Here is a 24,562-nt window from a genome sequence, read left to right on the forward strand (position 1 = left end):
AACTTACGTCAGGGCGACCACACTTGTATTTTCCTGAAATTGCACCTTTCTTATTTTAACACAGTTCTTATATTACATCATAAAAAATAAAAAAAAATAAGTATATTGCCCAGCTCTAATTCAAACATTCTTTCAAAAAAATAGGCAAACATTGCCGACCAGTTGTGAGCTTAGAGGTCAGCTATTTTCGGCGAAGAGGTTTGATGTAGAGGGGGAGAAACAAGGGGCCGAAGTACAGACCCCTGGGGCACCCCGGTCAACCATATACACATTATATATATATATATATATATATATATATATATATATATAGGGTTTAAGTGGTTCAAATGGATCCCACGTCTCTGTCCACCCGTTAGGTACAACTCTCAATAATTAATGATGAAAGAACAAGTGTTTAAGTGCTCACTAGGACCCCAGTGGGCACTGGGGAGGGTCCAATATGTACCGATGACTGTCGGCCAGAAACCTTGTTTTCTTTTAGTTTTGTGTTGTTAACGGCCTACTTCAGCCTACTTCGTCATGCTACAATATCGCACAAAAGTGTCAAAAATAGACGACTTACAAGCTCCCAACGCTTCGCCATCCGACACACTTCCCACTATTTTTCAAGTGAAAGTGAAAATGGTTACGTGGATGTACTGAATAACTACATTGGGTCCATTGGCACAGCCACAGATGTTTATTTTATTTTTCTCCATTTCCTGACATGAAGCCGTTTTGGACCTCATTGAACTGTAGCTTTTATGTTATGCCATTTTACTCTGTTGAAATTGTATGATGGCATTTATTATTGATTGTATTTCTCTGCGTGTCTCTGCTTGCTGACTCTGTCTGAATCCGAGTACTGCGAGTAGGGCCTACATTTTCTTCCAGCACTGAGTGACACACTTGTACTTGACTTCCTCCTGCCTGTCTGGGATCAGTGGGATTATGGGTAGAGAGCATCATTCTCACTGGCACTGAGCGTGCGTACACACGCACGCACGCACACACACACACACACACACACACACACACACACACACACACACACACACACACACACACACACACACACACACACACACACACACACACACACACACACACACACACACACACACACACACACACACACACACACACACACACACACACACACACACACACACACACACACACACACACACACACACACACACACACACACACAATAAATGTCTAAACCTAACCTCAATCTTTTTCTAATTTACAACCATTTCCGTTGTGATGACCAGGACAATTGCACACACGCAAATGCACAGGCACGCACGCGCACACACACACACGCACACACGCACACACGCACGCACGCACGCACAGACAGTGTGAAAAGATCTATAAAAATAGTGCTGGATGTCATAACACCAACACGAGTTCCCATAGCAACACAGCATATCCTTCTCCCCCAAGGAGAAAAAAAGAAGTGACTTCTATCCATTTAGGGGTGGCATCCTGGTGTCATCTAAAATATACTTTTAAACCATTACCAACCAGTGAGGATACTGCAAGTGGGCCCCAAATAACTGGCAAAACAAAAGATTGTGTCAGTGTTCATTATGACAGCTCATTTTTAGTTAGTTTCTTTGGTTTTTGTCAGGTGAAACCTGACTAACATCTAGGTGTGAAATGTATGCGACCAGCCACGACCTAGTCGACTCCAGGGTTGCCAAGTCCGCTTATTTCCAGCAAAACTTGGATTGTTTTTTTCCCCCCACAGTTGCTTGCCTGGTTTTTGGAGGTTGGTTAGCTTATTTCTGGGAACACTGGCAACACTGGTAACTACCTTGTGATTGGCTGCTTCTAGCCAATGGGACGGCAAAGGGGCCTCTGGGCAATGGGAAGTGCCCAAGGGGAGAGGCATATATCCCTGGCAGCCACGCAGACTAACGCACTGTCTGAGACAGTGCAGACTCGCAACGCAGCAGACAAGCATGATCACTCACAGTCACACTCACGGCTTCCGCTTGACGGGGAAGACACGTTTGCAATGTTCGAACGTCACTCGATATAACTTCAAACCAAACGCAGCTGCATACACGTTACTAAAATAATAATCATAGGCCTACTAATATGGGGGGGGGGGGGGGGGGAGAACACAACGGAGACAGCGCACGCAAACGGCCACGAAGCGCGGGATTGTGACACACAAACATACACGTTAGTGCAATAATAATCATACTAATATGGGGAGACAGCGCTTCTTTCACCTGAGAAATATCACAATGTGATCATTTCTTGTTTACAGTCATGTTTTAGTCATCGGAAATGTTTTACTTTTCGTCGACTAAATCAACCGTAGATGTAGTTGACTAAAATGTGTTTTAGAGGCCCGTCATAATGCCTGATTTATACAAAAATAGCAATATAGTCTATTTTCACTCGCAGCCAAGCATAAGACTTGTCTAAGTTCTACTGGATATCTTCGCCACTATTATAACATTTGTTGTTTAGTTTTTAGTTGTTGACGAAATTGTCAATATATTAAGTCATAGTTTGTCATCATAGCTTAGTTTTGATTTAGTTTGTCAGTGAAACTAACTGCTCACAAAAACTCAGCACTTCAATATGGCTTCCCCCAGCTAACTGCACACGCCTTGTTTTACTGTTCCACTGTTTTTATTGATTGTACTCTAGAAATATAGCTTTTTTTGTTGCATTGTTTTTTTTATGTATATATTTGTTCCTAATAAAGTAATTTTTGTTTGTTTCCCCCACCCCATGTAAAGAGTCTTTGGGTACTTAGGAAAGTGCTATATAATCTGAGATATTATCATTATTAATAATACATACAATAAACAGCAATACAAAAAACTACCTGTAAGACTCATGGTATGTTTTCTTTAAAACCTTGAACAATTAGTTTTCATTGTGATAAATTGGAACATAAAAGTATATTGATCCAAGCCGGAACACCGACATCGATTGGTTGCTCATTAAAATAAACATGCTCTGAAAGTGAAAAAGCCTTTTGGCTGACATGTTAAGTGGCAATATGAGTAATATGTAATAATACGAGTAGCCAGCCACCCAGCAGTAAAAAAAAACACAAGTTTTCATTTTAGAATCTGCAATAATTTATTCGCACAAACGTTTCATCCAAGGACATCTCACACATCTTTTAACTTTGTTCCATGATGTAGCTCATTTCTTATTGAAAAGTCCTCCATCCTCAGTTGGTGTAAATATTTCATCTTTTCATTATAAATAATAAGGAACAATATCCCATTTCAGTGAGGGAGAGAGAGAGAGATGGAGAGATGGAGAGAAAGTTGGGACAGAGAGGGAAAGAGAAAGAGAGAGAAAGGGAGAGGTGTGTGCGTGCGTGCGTGCGTGCGTAGTCGTACGTGCGTGCGTGCGTGCCAGAGAGAGAAGGAAGTCTAGTCAGTCAGACAGTGTCAGGGTGTTATATCATTACAAACAGGCCTGCAACACTGTTGTTGTTGCAATGCCGTAAATAGCAGATCTACATCATGCTGACAGCACGTTTGTGACCTGCTATTTCCAGCATGCGACGTAGTAATGAATGGCCACTCAAGGCCACTCACCAAGAGGACAGCTGTGAGAAGACGAGACCACAGAGATCCTTCTGATCTCTCTCTCCTGGTGGGAAGGTTGATAACTATACTCACTCCACCAAGCCTTGAATACGTGGAGATTATTTCGTTTTTGTTGCATTTCTGAGCCAATAATCCAATATTTGCTGACGCTGCTGTGGTATGGAGACCGGTGCAAAACTGTATAAAAGAATAACACAGACTCCAAAACAACACTCAGTGTTAAGACATATACGCCTACGTATGACTCAGGTTCAAAGAGAATGTTTCATTTAAATATACGGTAGTATTGATTCGGTGAAGATTGGTCTTCTATTAACAAAATATTAGTCGAATATTGGATTGTTGGCTCAGTAACAAAAACTAAATAAATGTATTCAAGGCTTCATGGGGTGTGTAATAAATAGACAATAAGTAATTCCTTGGGTAAAGTATTCCTCTAAATTGTAGATTCACCAAGCTTCAGTGGCGGATATAACTATAGTAAATATATGTACTATAGTTGTACTGTACTGTACAATTTTGCGTAACATTTACAATCCCACATTATTGTCAAAGTGACGGAATTGGAAGGAAGACAAGTTCGCAATACGCAGTTTGAAAATCCACATCCCACGCCTCCCTGCACTCCATTGCCCCAGCATATGACAGAGAGAGAGAGAGAGAGAGAGAGAGAGGTCCAGAACAAGGATAGAGAGCCGAGATTTCATTATAAGTGAAGTTTAATCTTCAAAGTCGCAGGGAGCCGGGCGCTGCTACCCAGGGATTCCCTATCGCAGAAAATGACCTTTTCAGCTGACATCAATCTGACAGAGGACAGAGTTATACCATGTCGTATGACGGTGTCCCGCGCTAAAGAAAATAAATGCTCACAATGCGCGAGTGTGACCTTGACCTCAGAGTAGCCAATTATTTTACCACCTTTTTATCCAGAAAATGAGTGAATGATCTAAAAAATAAATAAAAAAATCTGGAATATTTTCTGTTCTTTCCTTCCATTTCTATTCTTTTTCCCTTTCCCTGAAAACTACAGGGGGCTTATTGTCCAAAACATGTTCTTCTCACCCACTGTTTTACACCGGAAAAAGGTTGAATACCCTGCAGATTTGACTGATATTCTTGGGGGGGACATTAGCCAAAAATAGCAGAGAGAGCTTGTAGATTGTGTATTTTTGGCAAAAAGATTTGGTGTAGACCGGTGGTTTTCAACCCTTTTCATATCAAGGTCCATCATTGATTCGGCATTTGAGCCACGGATCACCATTTGATGAGATTTAGCCTCTCAGGCGCAAGACTTAGAACATTTCTGTCCACACTTCCATGCTGTATTGAATGTGGTACCATAGGAGAGATAAGAGGCAATCATTGATCAAAATAACAAATATTTTACTGTCTCCAATTGTGTAGACTTCTTGAAAAATAAATAATGCAGTCGTTTAACAATAATGTGACTCTTGAGAGCATAATATGAAACCGTCCATTTGATTTCATTTTATGCTCTCAACGCTCTCAACTCTCCATCATTTAGCTGGGGACCACCTGGAACCCCCTCAAAGACCACTGGTTGAAAACCACTGCTGTAGACCAAAAAGCAGTCCAAGTACAGAGCCAACTCTGGTCCAGTTTAGTCTAGAGAGAGTTCATGTGGTTAAACTTGACTTCAGCTCCACAATACTGTGTTGTGTTCCTCCATCCCTGTCCTGCCATGACACCAGCCATCATCACCCTCACACAATAACACAAACAAACACCCTTCACAAACAGTGCTGGTACACAGAGTTTCTTACACTCCAAACAGTGGAATGATCACACACACACACACAGCACACACGCGCGCACACGCACACAGTGACTGAAAGTAGACCATCTACAAGAAAATAGCCAGTGAACAAGAAACTGTCTACAACAAGCTTGATAGCCAATCTAGAAGAACATAGCCAGTCTACTGTAAAGCTCAAATAGCTGATATACAAGGACATACAGTAGCTGATCTGCGGTTACTGTACACGTTTGATATCCCAATCTACAAAAAAATAGCCTACAAGCTCAAATTGCTGATCTATGACTATAAGAAAAGTCCCGATGTACAAGCTCAAATAGCCATTCCACAATCAAACAGCCAATCCATGAACTCAAAAGGCTGACTAGCTTAAATGATTTGATTATATACATATATCTTATATGTACAGTATACTGTATAATGCACAAAAGTCCCTGACAAAAGTGTCTGTGCATGTATTAATATAATATATAAACAACAGTTGTTGATTACACATGTTCATATCATATAAAACACCAGTTTCCCTTTGCGGTCAGAATTTGAATGTCTCCCTCTCCCTCATCCAAAACATTCAAATCCAGACGGACTGGTCTCGCTGCCACGCCACACCACATCAACAAGACGGCGTGTATCACATGACGTATCACATGACAAATCTGGCCAGAGTGCATACTGCACATACCAACATTTCTGAGAGGGGTAAACGCTCCCTTTCATACGTCTCATATGAAAGGGATTTATTTGTGGGCTTGTGGGCAGCTGTATTCATAAAGAGGAACTAAAAATGATACAGCCGAATACAGTTTCATTGAACAGTAAATGACACAAATATATATATTTAGATATTGTCCATCTGATACACTAAGAGCAGCTAGTAATTTACGTGTCCAGGGTCCGGGCCGCTGGAGGAGCGGTCCAGGCACCTAGGCTACAGCCCTAGGGAGTTCACTTCTAGTCATTTTTACTAGTTGACTAGTTGCCTAGTTTACTAGTCGACTGGTTGTTTAACCACTTATGTAAAAAAAGGGGGGGGGGGGGTTTGGAAATAAATATTTGTACATTTAAAAACTGTGTACATTGGTGACTATAACTATAATCTACCTGATCATGAGGCCTACAAAATCAGGGGGAAAAAAGAAAGAAAATAAACGTCTTTTTTTTTCTCGTCAACTAGTCAACTAGTACCAGCAAGGTCGACTAATGGATTTACTAGTCGACTAGTAAACTAGTCGACTAGTTGCTTAAAGGACCACTTCACCACTTTTCAACCTATCTTCATATAATAGGTCCTCACTAATAATCGTGATAAAATGGCACCATTTCTTTCTACTCAGTCTGTGTCTCATAGGAGGGCTGTGGGCAGTTCAGAGACCCGTCCACCAGTGACATCATCGATGGGGAATCCAAGCTAATAGAAACTGCAGGCTTTCTATTCCTGAAAAGTAGCAATGCGAAAATGGAAGCCATTGTTCTCACGATAATAAAAATCTAAAAATGTTTGTAAAAAAAATCGTGTTTTAAAAAAATCTGCCTAACGATGATGTCACTGGTGGACGGGTTTCTGAACTGCCCACAGCCCTCGTATGAGACACAGACCGAGTAGAAAAAAATGGTGCCATTTTATCATGATTATTAGTGAGGACCTATTATATGAAGATAGGTTGAAAAGTGGTGAAGTGGTCCTTTAATGCCCTAGTGTAGCCTCACAGGTTTGAGTCCCGATCCCGACGACCTTTGCTGCGTGTCACTCCATATCCCTCTACCCATTTCCTGTCAGCCTACTGTCCTATCTATAATAAAAGGCATAAAAGAGCCAAAATACAATACATACAGTACACCAAAAAAGTAACCACTCCAGACAGACAACATTCCATGTGGGGTTTCTTTGTGTGTTTTTTATTTTTTTTATGGGCTATTACGAGGTCTGCCACTGACTACACCTCCCAGCAACCCCCAGACATGTTCAGGCCACTGGGTATCCCCCACAATGCATTATGCTGTTCGACCTAATCGTGGACGGACGCACCAAGGTTGAATTGCGCACGAAGCCATCATACCGCGTCTCGAGATTATAGTAATTTCATGCGACTTGACTTTGCAGATAAAAAACAGCAATTAACAGCAATTAAAGCAAAAAAAGAGAAGAGAAAAACTCAAAAAGGGGCATTAATATTATACTGTAAGTGGTCTTTTTGTATCTATAAAGTAATGTTGAAGTGCCTTGACTTGATTATTCTTTTGAAATTCGACAGCTATTAAAGAAGAGTGACACAGAAACGTTGCACATTCATATTTAAAAGTGTGTTAGCTCCCTAATGTCTGACGTATTTCATTGTGTGTTAATTAGCGGTGGGCTGAACCCATTTATTACCGGGGCATTCCTTTGTAGCTTTTCGTCCCCAGCATGCATACAATCTCTAAAGCCTCCCATTTCAGGCAGTAATTACAGTGAGGGTAGAGATAAAGACAGTCATTTCGGTATGTAGAACTCTTCCCAGGCCTTCTAAAAAGTACAGGAGCACAGAGGTCAACCGTCGGCTCAACAGAATGCAGAGCGACAGGGAAGGAAAAATAATGAACGCATTAACAGCCCGTTGTTGCCGCTGTGTAGCGGAGTGCATCGTCCATGGGAACTAGGCGACGTGTGTGTGCGTGGTATGTGTGTGTGTGTGTGTGTGTGTGTGTGTGTGTGTAACTGCGCACGCCCACGTGCGCCCACCAGGATAGCAGAGAAATGGACATTGTGAGGTCAATTCATTGTGGTCCTCACAAGAGAAAAGGTTGTTTTAACCCATGAAGACCTGAGGCCGATTCTACAAATGGCTTCAAAATCACTAGTTCTCACACTTTCAAGATTTTTCAAAAATGTCCAAAAATAGCAGATGTAATGTACATGCTTGCAGCGTGGCACAGAGTGAGCTTGTAGAGCCAATGCTGCCATTTTTAGAGTTAGGACTTACGGTTAAGGTACAAATTCAGGTTAGGGCAAGGATTAATGGGAGCCGTAAAAGGTCCATTTGCACACTCTGAGTTAGAGACCCGCCGTTAGGGTCCATTTGGTTCCTATTAACTATCAATAATTTAGCTGGGGACCCCCTGGAAATCCTTAAAAAAAGACCACTGGGGGTTTCCCGGAACCCCACTTTGAGAACCATTGATTTATAAGATATTAAACACAGCTGGCATGACAAAATGCCTACCTGGTCTTGAAAGCGAACGGCCATCTTGACACACCGGTAAAGGCAGATGGACAGAAGGACGGACGGTAGCATTTACCAACAGGTAGACGGACAGACGGACGGGCAGGTGGTAATGTTTAGCATGAACGGTCGGCTACAGAAACGAGCCAGGACAGAGGGCCCGAAAAACAACATCCTGATCACTCACACCGCTACGAACTATGAAGTAGGCTGCAACACTTCAAATCAAAGTAATCAATGTAGTCGATCGTTGTGGAAAAACAACAAAATACCAAACATACCAGAACTACAAGCTCATAACGTGCCGCGATTCAATATGCTGTGAGCTTGTAGATGTGCAATTTTTGTACGCCGTTGTAAGGCAAGGAATTAATAAGAATTATTATAAGCCGATTATAAAACATATTAGAAATGTTTTGCGTTGATTCGTTTATATATATAAAAAAAGATCTCTATATATTTTTAAATCCCCTTCTCGATTAGTCGATTAATCCTAAAAAGGAAATCGATAATAACGGCACGTGGGCAAATCATCATTAGGTGCAGCCCTGGATGAGAAAGTGTCCGAATAGAATAGAACACAGACATTCCTTTGCACGCCTGCTGTGCTGCTACAGTGCGTCTCACACTGACGGACAAGAACGCAAGAGGAGAGCGGCGGAGTGGAGTTACACACACGGACACGTTCCCCGCACCGATACGTTGCCCCCCCACGCTGACTGGTTGCGGACCAATGGAATGCCACCTGAGACTAGTAGTGGTGACCTGATGGGCGCTGGGGACGGTAACCCAACCCAGCTCCGTGTCACCCAGCGCACGCCGGCCCCGTGGATCCATGTATCCGCCCGGGCACCGAGACAAAAAAGCACTCAGGGTTCAACTCCAAAACAATGACATGCACTTCCATGCATGCCCGGCGAATAATGTCTGCGTTATTATAATTATTTTTTGCCAATTACTGAGACCCAAAATGCTTGCTAGCGTGAGAGGTCTTCAACCTCCACAGAAACGTTCACAGCTCTCTGTTCCCTTCATTGGCAACACAATAAAAAAGGTTTGGGGGTCCCTGGTTCAAACTTTATTTTTGGAGGGTCCCCAGTTCAAATATAATTATTTTTTAGAGTCCTAGTTCAAATATGATTATTGTTGGGGGGGTCCCCAGTTCAAATATAATACATTTTGGGGGTCCACCGTTCAAATATGATTTTTTTTTTGGGGGGGGGGGGTCATGGTCTGAAAAGTTTTGGAACCCTTGCCCTCAGGAGCACTTCACTCCTCTTGCATCACTTCTTTTTTTTTTTTTTAAATATATTTTTTTGCGGCTTACGCCTTTTATTGGTTTTTGAAGGGACAGACAGTAGGCTGACAGGAAACGGGAGAGAGATGGGGGAAGATATGCAGTAAAGGCCGTGTCGGGCTCGGGAGTCGAACCCGCGGCACACTGCGACTGGATTACCAGTCGGGTGCCCAGACGGTTACGCCACCGCCTAGGCCTTGTATCACTTCTTGATGCTAGTTTTATAAGCAGATAATATATTTTGGTTTCCCCTTCCGGCGAGCGATGCCAGCGTCACGCACAAAGTATAAATCAGGCTTCCAATCTAATCCAGGAAAAGGTTTGACAGATGGTAATCTGTTTGGTTCTGTGGATGCACTCCCTTTAAAAAACCCACAGTCGTTTGGTGGATGCACTGTACTCCCTTTTAAAACCCCACAGTTGTTCTGATAAACAAAGCAAACCACAAGAAACGACCGAGTTTACAGAGGAGGAGGAGGAGAAGAAGATGGGATCTGTCGACTTCTGTCAGAGTCAGATAGCAGTGGATTCCTGTCAGGATCAAAACTGCTCAAAACTGCTCAAGTATGAAGTCAGGAATACAGCCAGTGGACCCTTGATGTAGAAAATGAGATGAGACAACTGGTGTGTTTGTGTGTGCAACGTGCGTGTGTGTGCGTGTGTGTGTGTGTGTGTGTGTGTGGTGTTTCTTCCCCTTCGGAGCACATGTGGAATGTCTTTAAAGTGGAGCGGAGAGGAGATGATGAGGCTGATGTCTGATATTAAATCCTCTTCCTGCAATCAGCTGCCATGTCCCCCATCTCCCCCTCCCACCACCCAGCCCTCGCAACCAGAACCTCCAGTCTAAACATCTCTTCTGTAGGCCCGTCTCAATTATTACATAATCGCCTAATCGCATTCTCAAGCATTTTCAAAAAAATCTACAAGCTCTGCCCTGTGCAATTTGTGAAAATGAAGCCTAAAAACCAAACCGAAATGATATTTGCATTCAATATTCATACTGTATGTTCAATGCAATTAATTATAAACTTGAACTTGGTTTTCACCCTCCCCAAAAAAAGAAAGAAAAAGAATATCAAAAGAATTTCAGAACTTTGCAAAAGAATAAAAACAACTACGAAAGTCAAAATAGCAGATCCAGATACTGTAATGGCTAATATGTTGGCAATTTCAATCTATCCGTCGGGTTCTAATCAAAACATGTGTTCTCATTGCTGCCTGTCCTCCCTTTCTCGTGTACCACACACGCACGCTGCGTTGCGAGCAGGTGAGATCCATCTGGTAGAGAGGAGAGCATTAGGTCACAAGTGTTTGTTCATCTCTCATCTCAACAGCAGAAGCTCTGAAAATGTCAAGAGCACTCTGCACTGATGCACAAAATACGTCAGCACACCATGGAAATGATCACGTTTCCCTCCTTTTGCGCTCCCTAGGCTTGTCACGATTACAAACAAATGATTACGATTAACGATTTAATTGTGTCTTTAGCCTTGAACATTGGACAACCACGAACTCGTAATAAAACATTGTGCAGGGCAGTTATGACAAATAACTTAACTTAATTAAATAACTGACATATTTAATAATTTGATTAAAAAAAGTAATAATAGCAGAAATTGTCGATCTACAACCTTACAACGTGACGCATTGTAAGCTTCTAGATCTGTTATTTCTACTTTTTTATGTTGACGATGATGCAAAAATAATTGCGACTATATCAAATAATTGCGATTACACCATTATGTAATAATTGTAACAGCCCTAGGCTTCTGCTTGCTGCCCACACCAAGTAGGCTACACGACAACACTGATGCTGGCCTAACTAGGCAACCATGTCATGACAGCCCGATATCTTCATGACATGATCCAACCTCATTACAACCCAGGCGCCCGCTCACTTCAGCGAACACTGGAATGCTGTCCGGGTCCGAGCCTTCCCTAAACAACGCTCCACACGTCCTAGACACTTCTCCCTCCTGGCCCCCAAGCTCTTAGCTGTGGAATAAACTACCCACACTCACTCCCAATGTTCCACCTACCTCACCCCCTAGCACTCGCCTCGCCCTAGCACTCACCTCTTCAGACTCCACATCACCCCTTGTCCCTTCTTGTCACCTTTTGTTCGATAGATGCTAGTTTACTATGCAGCCATAGCTAAGGTCACTTGTTCTTATGTTTTTGTTCCCTACCTTTTTTTCCCCCTCGACCACAAATGTACAGAATGGTATTTAGATAGCACGTTGTTTACACTACGCTAGGTTTATTGTTTACCTGGTATCCTATAGATCCCAAAATACATAATGTTCTCTAGATAGCCTCCAGACAGGTCCATTGTTCACCTGCTATCCTAGTGCATTGTTCTCTCTGCGCTCTATTTGTTTGACTATTTAGCTTGTTTACTGACTAGAGTTCATGTTTACACTGCTTATTCTGATCTCACACTTGTCAAGTCGCTCGGGGTAAGAGGCTGAGCATCCTCCGCTAAAAGCCAAACTTAAAAGAATTGTCACGAGGCACCACAGGCCAGCAGAACGCACGGCAAGCCCCAACTAAAGAGCAAACAGGCCCACAGGGCTGCATAATGAAGGCACAGGAATCCACAGTACGAGAAAACAGTGCACTCATTAATAACACCGTGACATCATCACAATGGGACCAGTCAGACAGACAGACACAACGACCGAATGAAGACACAGAGAGAAAAAACAACACCACCATAGAGAAAGGAAGGCAGATGATGGGAGGAGGTTCTAAATGAAAGGGGGACTTGTTTCAGTGGTTCTCTAAAGCGGGTCATTGTCTAAGTAAACAATAAACCAAACCAAAGCAAAACAGCACTTGAACAATCGGTCCTTGTGCTTGGAGTGCTGTGAGCTTATAAAAACGAAACCGTGGATGGCTTTTAGGACGAGCCGTGGAGGACTGACTGCGCTCTGCTAATCTCAAGGCCTCCGTTTGTCTCTCCGGAGATTGAGAGGACACTCGAACGAGAAATGCTCACGACTTGACTGACTTGACTGAGCTATGGCGCTGTGTAGTTCAAGCACGTCCACACGCGAGATCGCCTGAAAATAGCCAATCTGCTTATAGATCGGCCATTTTCGGTGTCTGACATGATCAGCTTGCAGCTGAATGAAGAACAGTCTAAGAGTCATCTTTGGAGCATTGTCCAGGGGGCGGAGCATTGTCCAGGGGGCGGAGCATTGTCCAGGGGGCGTTTTAATAATAATATTAAGAGTCATCTTTGGAGCATTGTCCAGGGGGCGGAGCATTGTCCAGGGGGCGTTTTAATAATAATAATAGTCATCTTCGGAGCATTGTCCAGGGGGCGTTTTAGGGAAGGCTCGGACAGTGACCACTTCCTAAGGGCCGATTCATACTCCTATTTTACCGCTGTTTCGGCGCTGTAGTGCCGAAATGATTTCGGCTCGTCAGAAATTTTCAGTAGCACCGAAGAGCCGACTTTAGGACGGTACCCGCCCCCCCGAACCTCAAATGACGTCACATTGTAGGCTCTACAGCGCCGAACCGACTTTTATTCGGCTCTAAAATAGGAGTATGAATCGCGCCTTACACCCCAGCTGGCCTGATTACAACAGCCTGGGAAGTAACGGTGGATGGAACGGCGTGATGGATGAATCTTGCCGTTAGTATTAGTAAGTTATACTAAGATACATCAAATTTAAAAATATAATCATCACACACCATAAGTATTGTCAACATCGACCTGCAGGTGAGAAACTCAAAGTGGGCAAGTTGAGGCACAGAAGATACATTTATCGTGTTCTGGCACGTGATTATGAATCCCACCACAGCTCTAGGATAGACCCGTCTGATTGGGCATAGTTTTAGGGCATAGTTTTACTTAGGGTTGGGTTTAGACCTATCCATCACAGCAAATACTGGTCAAACACAGCAGGGTTTGTATATATATATATATATATATATATATATATAGCCATTTTATTTAATATCATCATCATTTTTCGACCGCAGTCGAGATCGTGGATTTCACAATAACACGCCAGACTTCCCGGTCCTTCATTGCCATCCCCAGTTCCTGCTTACTGATGCATGTGTCCCTAGCGATGACATCAGCGAACGACAGTTTTCTACCTCTGGTCTGCTATTTAATATAGCACAAGTGCGTGTTGTTGTTGTTTGATTGGTGATTTGAGAAGTAGGGGGCCGGGGTCACAAGCGATGGCCAATAGACAAAAAAAAAAGAAAAAGGAACGTTACAGAATACAGATCAATGACACTTTCAGAGTTAAATGAACACACGGCAACACTAATTCCGGTGTGCAGATTCTGCCTCTACTATCCGGTCAACAAAGAGTAATGTGCGTCTCCCAGGAGAGCGTTTGATAAAACTCCCACATCCCCGTTTAGGATAAACAGTGTTGTGATTTAGGTCATACACGAGTAAATACTGTACATCAGATCAGATGGGGTCAAGCAGCGCTGCTCTGCCCTTTGGCCGACAGGGTGTGGTCACTGGTCAGTGTGTTGGACTCTCTGAGGAAGTCTCTCTGTAAACCGCTACGCCCTCCACGCTTCCTGCCATTCCCGGGTAAACATGAGCAACATGCACACACGCACGCCTTACTGCCATGAGCAACATGCACGCACGCACATACGCACGCCTTACTGCCATGAGCAACATGCACGCACATACAGTACACACAAGCCTTACCGCATGAGCAACATGCATGCAAATACGGTACGCACGCCTATCCTGCCATGAGCCACATGCACACACATACTATGACGCCATTGCCTTGTATTCTTCATATATCTGACCTGCTTGTATATCATACTGTACATGGGCAACTGGCGGCCCCCACCTTCACCTTATCCGGCCTGCAGGTTAATATTAGAATATTGATATATTATTGATTTGATTTATGCCGTTACAATTCCAAACATGCAAACATGATCCCACTTGAATTACTTCTATATTAGTAGCTGAATGACTAGTACAATGTTATTGTCTTTTTTATGTCCAATGCAGTGTATTTATATTTAGTTCATACATTTAACATAAGTATAACTAAATGCATTTTAAATTAAATAAAAAACGTTACTTTTCAGGATTCCAATTTTTTTTTTAAATTAAATATAGCAAAAATAGCCGATCTACAAGCTCAAAACGCGTCGCACTGCGAGATGTTGTAGATCGGCTACTTTTGCTACGACAGTAATATGCAATGTGGCCCTCTGGAGTGCATGAGTGTGGAACTATAGTGGCCCTCTGGAGTGCATGAGTGTGGAACTATAGTGGCCCTCTGGAGTGCATGAGTGTGGAACTATAGTGGCCCTCTGGAGTGCATGAGTGTGGAACTATAGTGGCCCTCTGGAGTGCATGAGTGTGGAACTATAGTGGCCCTCTGGAGTGCATGAGTGTGGAACTATAGTGGCCCTCTGGAGTGCATGAGTGTGGAACTATAGTGGCCCTCTGGAGTGCATGAGTGTGGAACTATAGTGGCCCTCTGGAGTGCATGAGTGTGGAACTATAGTGGCCCTCTCCATCGTCAAAGTTGCCCACCACCCCTGCTGTATATTATCGTTGTCGGGGGGAAACCTTGTATGTCCAAAACTGTTTTCAGGAAAATGAAAACAAAAACAAAAAACAAGAACCTGTGATCTCTTCCAGGTTCTTTAAATTACAACTGTATAGTCTGTGGTTATTATTTAGTCACAAGCTCTTGTTGATACTTTTCATTGGTTCAGCCATCAATGTACATAACTTAAAAGAAGAAAAGAAACATCGTTCTGGAGCACACTAACAACACATTCTTTTCAAAAGGTTTAGGGGGGGTCAAAGTCAAAGTCGTACGATTAGTCGCACACGTTACCGCAGTGAAATTTGTTCTCCGAATTTGATACATCTCTTGGAGCGGTGAGCCGCAGCGTGCGCCACGCTCGGGGATCATTAGTTGATTTGACCCCCAATCCAACCCATTGATGCCAAGCAGGGAGGCATTGGGTCCCATTTTTACAGTCTTTTGGTATGACCCGGCCGGGGATCGAACGCCCGACCTCCCAGTTTCAGGGCGGACACTCTAACCACAGGGCCACTGTCTGGTCAGTTAGGTGTTAAGTGTCTTGCTCAGGGACGGTTCGACACAGACCGGGGGCTGGGAGTTGAACCGGTGACCTTGTGGCTACCAGATGGTCTCTCTAGTCTCAGCTAAATAGTTTGAATAATCTGATCTGCTTTGCCCTTTCATTCCTTCTGCAGTATTTCTGTTCTTCATCCTGCCTACAAAATGATGCGCTTGTAAAAAAAAAAAAAAGACAATAATTGAGGTTTAAGTTGACACCAAATTTATATTTTTGGTGTTTTTGAGCTAAGTGACGCCCATGCACGGTATAAGTAAATTCAGCTTGTGTGATCACACAGGGAGACGCAAATAAAACAAACCATGTATTCAAATTTATACATGGGCCAAGCACAAATGCACACATACAGTACACACACACACACACACAGCCACACACAGCCACACCTCGCTAGCACACAGTCAAATCATCCACATAACTCTTCTGACTCCAGTTAAAATCAAACATTTGACATAAAAAGCACACTGCTTCAATAGTAATATTTTATATTTTGTGAGGAGCAGTACCAAACATAGCCGATCTACAAGCTCTGGACGTGTTTTCGAGGCAATGCACTGTGATACAATGTGTTGTGAGCTTGTAGATTCCGCAATTTTTTTAATACAATTATTTACAATAATGATTATAGGTGAAAGCCTATATAACGACATATCTAAAATAGGTAGACCAGCTTGAACGGGGTTACGTGTGCCTGTGGCATGCAGTGTGGCTTTAATAAATATTGAAACAATGAAAAGTATTAAGCGCTTGTGACAAAATAATAACTACATTGGATCCGATGGAACAAAGAAAGGATTCTTTGTTCCAGTTGGTGAAAAGTAACAGTTTTGGACATCCAAGGCTTCCATGACAGAGACTGTACTGTATGACGTTAAGACAGGATCAAAAGGGTAAAAAATACCCAAAGGGCAAAAACAGAGGAGAATGTTTTGATTCAAAAGTGGAATTAATAATAATTAGGACAGGTGGTGTGTTTCTGCCTTCAAATAGGAAAGGCTATTTATAGAACTCATTTAAAAAAACTAAAAAAACAGCGTTGGAAGAAATACTCTGATGTTTTTGTAGTAGAAGTAAAAGTATCAATACCAAAATAGAGAAACATTTTACATTTTCTTGAGTAAAAGTAAACATTATGTAAAATAAAAATAAGTAATTAATTAAGTTGTATATTATAGGTACTGAATCCTCAAGTGAAATAAATGCACCTTAAAATTGTACGGAACAGTACTTGAGTAAATGTACTTTCCACCACTGTCCAAAGGGATAAACAAAGCAGAATGCTTTGATTCAGTGAAGACAAAGAGGCATTGTGCAATTAATAAGGACAGGTGCTGTTTCTCCCTTCAAAAGGCAAAGGCTATTTATAGAAGGCATTTCAAATTCAAAACCAGTGGTGGATGAAAAGAAGAAAAAAGAAAAATATTTACTAAGTAAAATTATCAATACAGAGAAATATGCAAAGTATTTCAAAATGTGTTGCGTTGGGAAGGTTCTTCCTGCTCGGTCTATATCCAGAGGGACACAAGTGTAATGTGTAAATGTTTATACAGTAGATATGTCTTTTACAAGCTAAGAAAGTGATAGCATTGACCTGGAAGAGGCCAGACAAACCAAGTATTACACAGTGGTTCAGGGAATTGTCTTTATGTTTACCTTTGGAAAAGATTACATACATTCTTAAGGACAAACAAGAAATGTTTCAGGAGGTGTGGGGCCGTTTTATAAGGTATATTAAGAACAATAATGTCACATTTAATGGATGGAGCTGAAGAGGAGTAGTGCTGTTGTCATTTTATTTTTTGGTCATTGTTTTGTTTTCTTTGTATGAGTAATTTGGATGAAGCTAAAGGAGTTGTTTTTTTGTTTTGTCTTTTTTTGGTTATTGTTGTTTTGCTTTCTTTATATCAGTAATTGTCTTGTAATGTTCATTGTTGTTTCTTTGTATTGTCATTTGTGTGGAAAAAGGAAAATAAATACATTGTTGGGGAAAAAAAAGTGTTGCGTTTTCTATTTCCTTTTATCTACAAGCTTTCAGATTGGCAATTTGTATTTGTTAATGTTTTATTGGTTAATCTGTATAGTATAAGTAATAATAATTATTATTATTATTATTATAATGACACAAAAACGTCCTTCATTTCAGTTCAAAGGGAAAGTATTTATAGAAGTAATTTCAAATTCAAATCCAAACGGAAACCCGTTCCGTTCACTGGACGATTACTGTACACGGTTGCCATGCCCTGGATGGACGGTTGCTAAGGGGAAGTGGGTGTCAGTTCCTTTTCCCTGGAAGTACGTCCTGTTTGTGTCCTCGGGCACACACAACAGGAACTAAAATAGCAAGCGCACGCACACAGCCACACACAATGACATGTAATTACACCAGTGGGTGAGCGGTAGTGGTGACACATGCAGCAGGCTTGGTGTCGAGGCTTAGAAGACCTAAATTAACACGGTGCATGTTAGCTGTGTATGTGTGTGTGTGTGCGTGTGTGCGTGTTCCACAAACTTAACAGTTCATGACCAATGTATCCACATGCCGTCTCTCTGCCCTTCACTGTACTTAAGTGCTTGTACAAAGTTTTCAGATAAATGTAGTGGAGTAAAGAAAACTATATAACATTTGCCTCCGAGATGTAGCGGAGCAGAAGTAAAGTACAAATACCTCAAAATTGTACTTAATAAGTAAATGTACTTAGTTACTTTCCACCAGTGACGCTGCCGACCACAGCCAGTCGGTCACTGCTGGCTGGAAACCTCAAAGCTGCTACAGAGCGATGCTGTGTTCACTCAGTGTGTGAACTGTCATGACTGTGACCGTGTCTGAAGCCTGGATTAGATTTAGTGGTGTGCCTGTGATGTGCACAGGCTCCACAAGATCTACAGCACACCACACACATCAGAGGCAACGGTAACAATAGGGACAGACAGACATACTCCTGACAGGACACTGTCAATCTAAGTACTGCAGTGAGTCAGTGGCACTCTGTGTAGGAGATGAGAGAGAGAGAGGTGTGTGCGTGAGTGTGAGTGTGTGTGTGTGTGTTATTATTGTACCAAAAGTACTAATTTTCCTGCAATGTCCTCACAAGAGAAAGTTGTTACCGGTATATAGTTAAAAGAATGTAATTAAATAAATAAAAAAATATTAATAGTAATACTCAAATACGGTACTTAAGTACATGTACTTGGTTACTTCCCACCGGGGGCAGTACAAGGCAGCGGGGGGGCGTGTTCAGCGACATGTCATTAAGTTGCATGAGGCCAGTGGCTTCACACACAGTGGACGGTGGATGGATGGCGTCCTCGCAGTTGTCACTTGTCACCTGCATGGCACACAGCTGCTGTCGTGCTTGACTCCAGGTCACGCATGCTGATTACATGTGAATCTTCAGTGCATAGTACGAACATGTATGGCTGTCACCATCATGACAGGATACAAATAATTGCGATTAAAATTTGAATTGTGTTTAGCTTTTTTTAACTCTTTTTGCATTGGAGCATATGAATCAAAATTACATTAATTTATACTGTGATTATGTCAAATAAAGGCGATCAAGCGATTATAATTTGGAACAACAGGCTAATCTATGTACATGTACTTGACATGTATATTGTAAAATTCTGAGTGTTTCTTTAAGTCTGAGAGTTCAACGGGTCCATATTTATGCCAATAGTGTAAAATAAAGAGATACCGGTAGCCTACTCTCGATGAGTTGGACAACGTTATTTTGAATGACCCTAGTAATGTCCCTAGTACAGACATGTCCAAAGCCTGGCCCGGAGCCAATCGTAGCATGAGGGCAGATTTTAAAAGCTTCCTTCCTAAAAATGTATTATTTATGGCCAATGTGCATGATAGTCATGTGAAATTCATACATTGAAGTGTGTTCTTAAATTAACCTGGGAAGATTTCTCAGGGATTTCTCAGGATTCCTGACTGCCTATTCCTTTATGTTATTTCGTTCTGATGTGAAAGAAAGAATGGTTTTGGGGATTTCATTTTGTAGAGACGTTTTCACACCCTGGTTACATTTAGCTAAACTGTCATTTGAACAGAAGACAATTGTACTGTAAATAAATAGACGATGTCAGGGGTCGAGTACTGCCATGGGTCGCATGTGCACGTTTTGACACACACACACACACACACACACACACACACACACACACACACACACACACACACACACACACACACACACACACACACACACACACACACACACACACACACACACACACACACACACACACACACACACACACACACCTCTGAAGGGCAGTAAAAAGAAATTAACGATCTTTTGAATATTTTCTACAAGATCACAACGTGATGCCATTTTCAAGTAGCCTAGATAGTAGATATAAGGTTGGAGTTGTTAAACAGATTTTGATGCTATATTAACCAATTTCACACAAATAAGGCTAGTCCTTCCCACAGCTGACCTGGGTTCAAAGCTGACCTAGAGAGACTCTCTAATTCATATTCATTGCATGTCACACTCTCTTTCTCTCTCTCTCGCTCACTGTAGCCAAATTCCAATACCCAAATCTCTGCTCACTGGCTCACTGCCTCACTCCACACTAGTTTTGTCCCAATTATGGTCGGTCGCTTTTAGAGGGGCCGAGACAAGACCGGAGAGCAAGTGATCTCCCAGAGCCACCTGGAGCGTCCAACAGCGAGCGTACATCGAACGAAACTTTGTTGTGCGTGCTCATACCAAAATGTAACATGGATGCATGGCATGCGTGCGTGCATGTGTGTGTTGAACAGTCAAACAGCTCATTTATGAGAAACAACATCTAACGTACAGCAGTGAGCGAGCAGGCAGGAGTGAGGAGTTGGAATGTGGCCGTCAGTCCAGCCTGCTTGATTCCTCCGGACTGGCATATAATCCTATCCTCCTCGCCGGGGGGCGGGACTAATGCGCAAGTGGAGTGAGCGACTGTGGAACTTGGAGGTATTGGAATTTGGCTACTGTCTCTCCCTCTTCCTCACTCATCCTCCTCCCCCCTCTCTCCGTCTGTCTCTCTCCCCCCTCTCCCTGAAATAAAGCCATGAATAAATCTTAAACACAGAGAGAGAGAGAGAGAGAGAGAGAGAGACTGGATATCGTTGCCGTCGGATATAAAACTGATATCTCCAAAACTGTTACAAAAAATAAACAAGTGTTACAAATGTAAATATTGTGCTTTTGTTAACACCCCGAACAAACGCCCGGGGTTATTTAATCCATTGTATGTTATATTGGTTAAATATTCATAAAACCCACTAACACAGCTAAAACTAACAATAAAATAGCATTAGCCTTATACCTTTACTTGAGTATTTACACGTCTCGAATCTCTCGATAGTACACTTTAAAAGCAAATATAGTACCTTTTTTTTACTCCACTACAATTATCTGACAGAATAACTCATAGTGACTCATTTCCATTGCAGGATGAGCTGTAATGGAAAAGCGCTGGAGGTGTCTTGAGTCGCTGCCCAGGGCTGAAAGCTGCCCTGTGGCTGTCAGAGCTCTGCATGAGGAGATGGTCCTCCTCATAAATAAATGAAAATAAATAAACTATTTTATTTGTATTAGTTTCACATATTTCCTGGGTGCTTCTCAGCAACTCAGTCAGTCACCCCTTGACTGCTCTGATTAGCAGTGGCTGTCGGTTTAATATTAGAAGGCAATCGGTTCCATTCTATAGATATTTTTTTACCTCGTGTACTCTGAAACCTTCAGGGAAGCAAATCAGTGGCACTGGATCTAGCAGCATATCCACTGCCATTCTTTAACCAATTTAAGTACTTGACTGTTCTCAACTGTCAGCCATTTAACCATTTATACCATATATTGAATTGACTGGCATCCCCCAGGGGTCTATACTGGGTCGCCTCCTTGTTTCCCTCTACACTAAATCACCTTGCCGAAAATAGCCGACCTACACTGTGAGCTTTGTTTTATTACATTTGCTGTAAGCGATGTTTGTTTTTGTTCTATTTTTACTTAATAATAATAATAATAATTTGAATCTGAATAATTTAAATGTAACTTAATTGAAATCAACACAAAGGTTGGTTGGTTCCATGTGTACACTCTCACTCTCATAGATAAATCAACACACTAAAGATTGTACATTTTGTGCGCTGGCCAACTATTGAACCAGAGCGCAGCGATTGTGGTTCTCAAACATAATATTTGGCCACAGAAGTAGATATGTGCCAGGGACTCCCGTAAGAGATTTGTCAACATTTTTCAAAAACAGACGCAGTGTTACGCTTGTAATGCTGCGGTTATATACAGTAGGCCTATACTGTATATAATATGCAATAGAATAGCCAAACAAAATGGGCTTAAATGTTTAAACTGTTCCCAATTTTGCTGGGACCCCCTGGAACCCCATCAAGGGCCCCACGTGAACTAGAGTAGAATAGTACACATATTTCATATCTAGTGAAGTGTTCCTATTGGTGGAGACACCGGAACACACAACAGGTGTATGACAGGAGCTGGAACGGGATTGGTTGCCGTCAGAGCAACACCTACCCGAACACTTTACCAATACATCAAATAAATAAACAAACACGAAATTAAAGTGAACGTGATTTATACTTCATCGGGTGTTGCACAACGAAATCGTATAAAATATGGTACTTTTTAAATCCACCACAATTAAGTGTGAACTTGAAGACTTCAGTTTCAACTTGCAAGTTACTTTGTATATTTAGACCATTATTGGTCCACAAAACACACAAATTAACCACTTGAGCCCTATATTATAGTGCGGATATAAAAAATAAAAAAAAGTACATACGCTCACAAGTCACAACGCATCTCACCGCGCCGCAGTGAGTTTGTAGATCGGCTGTATTTTATCGGGAAACAGAAACCCGTTGGGAAAGCCTTGGATTTCCAGTAACTGCTCGAGTTCTTACTTCCGGTTTTAGAGCCCGCCCTACTGCCTCCGGTCATTCCCACGCACACATACATTGACGCACCGTTTCCGTATCCGCTCCAAAGACCCCGACCGGAAGTAGCTACCCGATAGGCTAATCGGAACCCACCCGCCGAGCCACCGACACAAACTTACCCCGACGCTGTCGCTCTTGCTGCGGTATCCTCCTCCGCCTTTTACGGGCATTCTGGTTCCGTCGAGCCCCGAAAACAGTCGCGGTACGGAGGCGGAATCTTTACCAAAAGCGTGGGCTCTGTCTTCTCTGTGTGTGTCTAGTTATGTTGTGAAGCAATGAAACATGGCTGTTTCATAAACAGCAGCATCCCAGAACAGACAGCGGCGTGACAGCTCTGCTCTCCCCGACTCTCCTGCACTCTCCCTGGGAGAGACACTTTGAACAAGCCCCCGGTCTCCCGATACCACAGCTAGAGGGGGGGGGTCTCTCCATTTCAACAGACAACTGTGTTGTGTGTCTCGGGCGTTTAATAGCAATATAAAATAATAATTCAAATTAATAACAGAATAATAATTCAAATTAATAACTTGATAATGATTCCATGTTGGGTTTATCAGTTTATCTGACTATGCTTCATTTGACAGCTCGTCAGCCTCCCCCGTAAACGCGTGAATGGTACGTTCCGGCCCCGGTGGGAGGGAGTGAGAGAGAGGGAGGCGTTGATTTATTATGTGAAAGTTTATATTATAAACATTGTGACGCACTGCTTGTTGTGTACAGTTAAAATGTCTTGGAAAATACTTCATCATCATAATTACACAGTAGTCGGATATTCAATGTAATGGGTTATGTTATACATGTGCTAATTTACAAAGTATACGATAAAGTGTCTACAAACAGTCAAACATTGATTTATATAGCAATGGTTGAAAGTATCACTATACTCAACAAGTAGGCCTGCTATAGATTACTACAATAAGTGCAATTTGAGGTAGGCCTATGCCTACTTTTACTTTACTCGATTTCATTTTTACTTTCCCTCTCATTTCTAAACTTGTTGTTGTTATTGTGAAGTTGTGAACTTGCCCATTCATATAATGAGCACTTTACTTTGGTAGGCCTACTATACAGAATTTGGTTTTGGATATGTTTTTTTAAGTGTCATTACAGCAATGCATTGATAGTATAAAGAGTATTATTATGTACATTATAATTTGTCCTTTGGAATACTTGGAAGTATTTATACTTGAGACTTCCCCCATGCAGGCAGCAGCAGTGTGACCTGTTCTGTGGCCCTTGAAACCCACAGCATATCCTAAATAGCTCAGAGACAACTAGCTGACAACAGAGGAACTGTGCCCTCATCCATGCCCCACATTATACTGGGAACAACAAGACAGATAGTCTCATGAGAACCTAGCTCTTAGCAGTATTTTCTTTTTAACATATTCATTAACATATTAATTAAATAATGTAAATATTTTTTGGTAATTTTGCATTCATAATTGTGTCACCGTGACAGGTTGTGAGCTTGCAGCTAGAAGGTCTATTTCCACTCATTTGTCATATGTGGTTAAGAAAATCCCCCCTACCCCCTCATCTATTTCTGTTTTTACAAATTGAAGTAACTAGATTGTCAAGTAGTTTTTCTTATTATTATTTCCAGACCAGAAT

General features: G+C 42.0%; 1 protein-coding gene across 1 annotated transcript in view; it reads right to left on the bottom strand.

Moving 5' to 3' along the window:
• LOC306934135 (tight junction protein 2-like) overlaps positions 1 to 23,371 on the bottom strand; it is a 72,920-nt gene extending 49,549 nt beyond the window's left edge. The window contains exon 1 of the mRNA XM_079516621.1: positions 23,068 to 23,371. Within this exon, the coding sequence (XP_079372747.1) occupies positions 23,068 to 23,118 (51 nt within the window). The 5' untranslated portion in view covers positions 23,119 to 23,371. The remainder of the gene's footprint in view (positions 1 to 23,067) is intronic.
• Between the last annotated feature and the right edge of the window lie 1,191 nt (positions 23,372 to 24,562).

The sequence above is a fragment of the Electrona antarctica genome (assembly GCF_951216825.1).
Source record: "Electrona antarctica genome assembly, chromosome: 12".
NCBI lineage: Eukaryota > Metazoa > Chordata > Actinopteri > Myctophiformes > Myctophidae > Electrona > Electrona antarctica.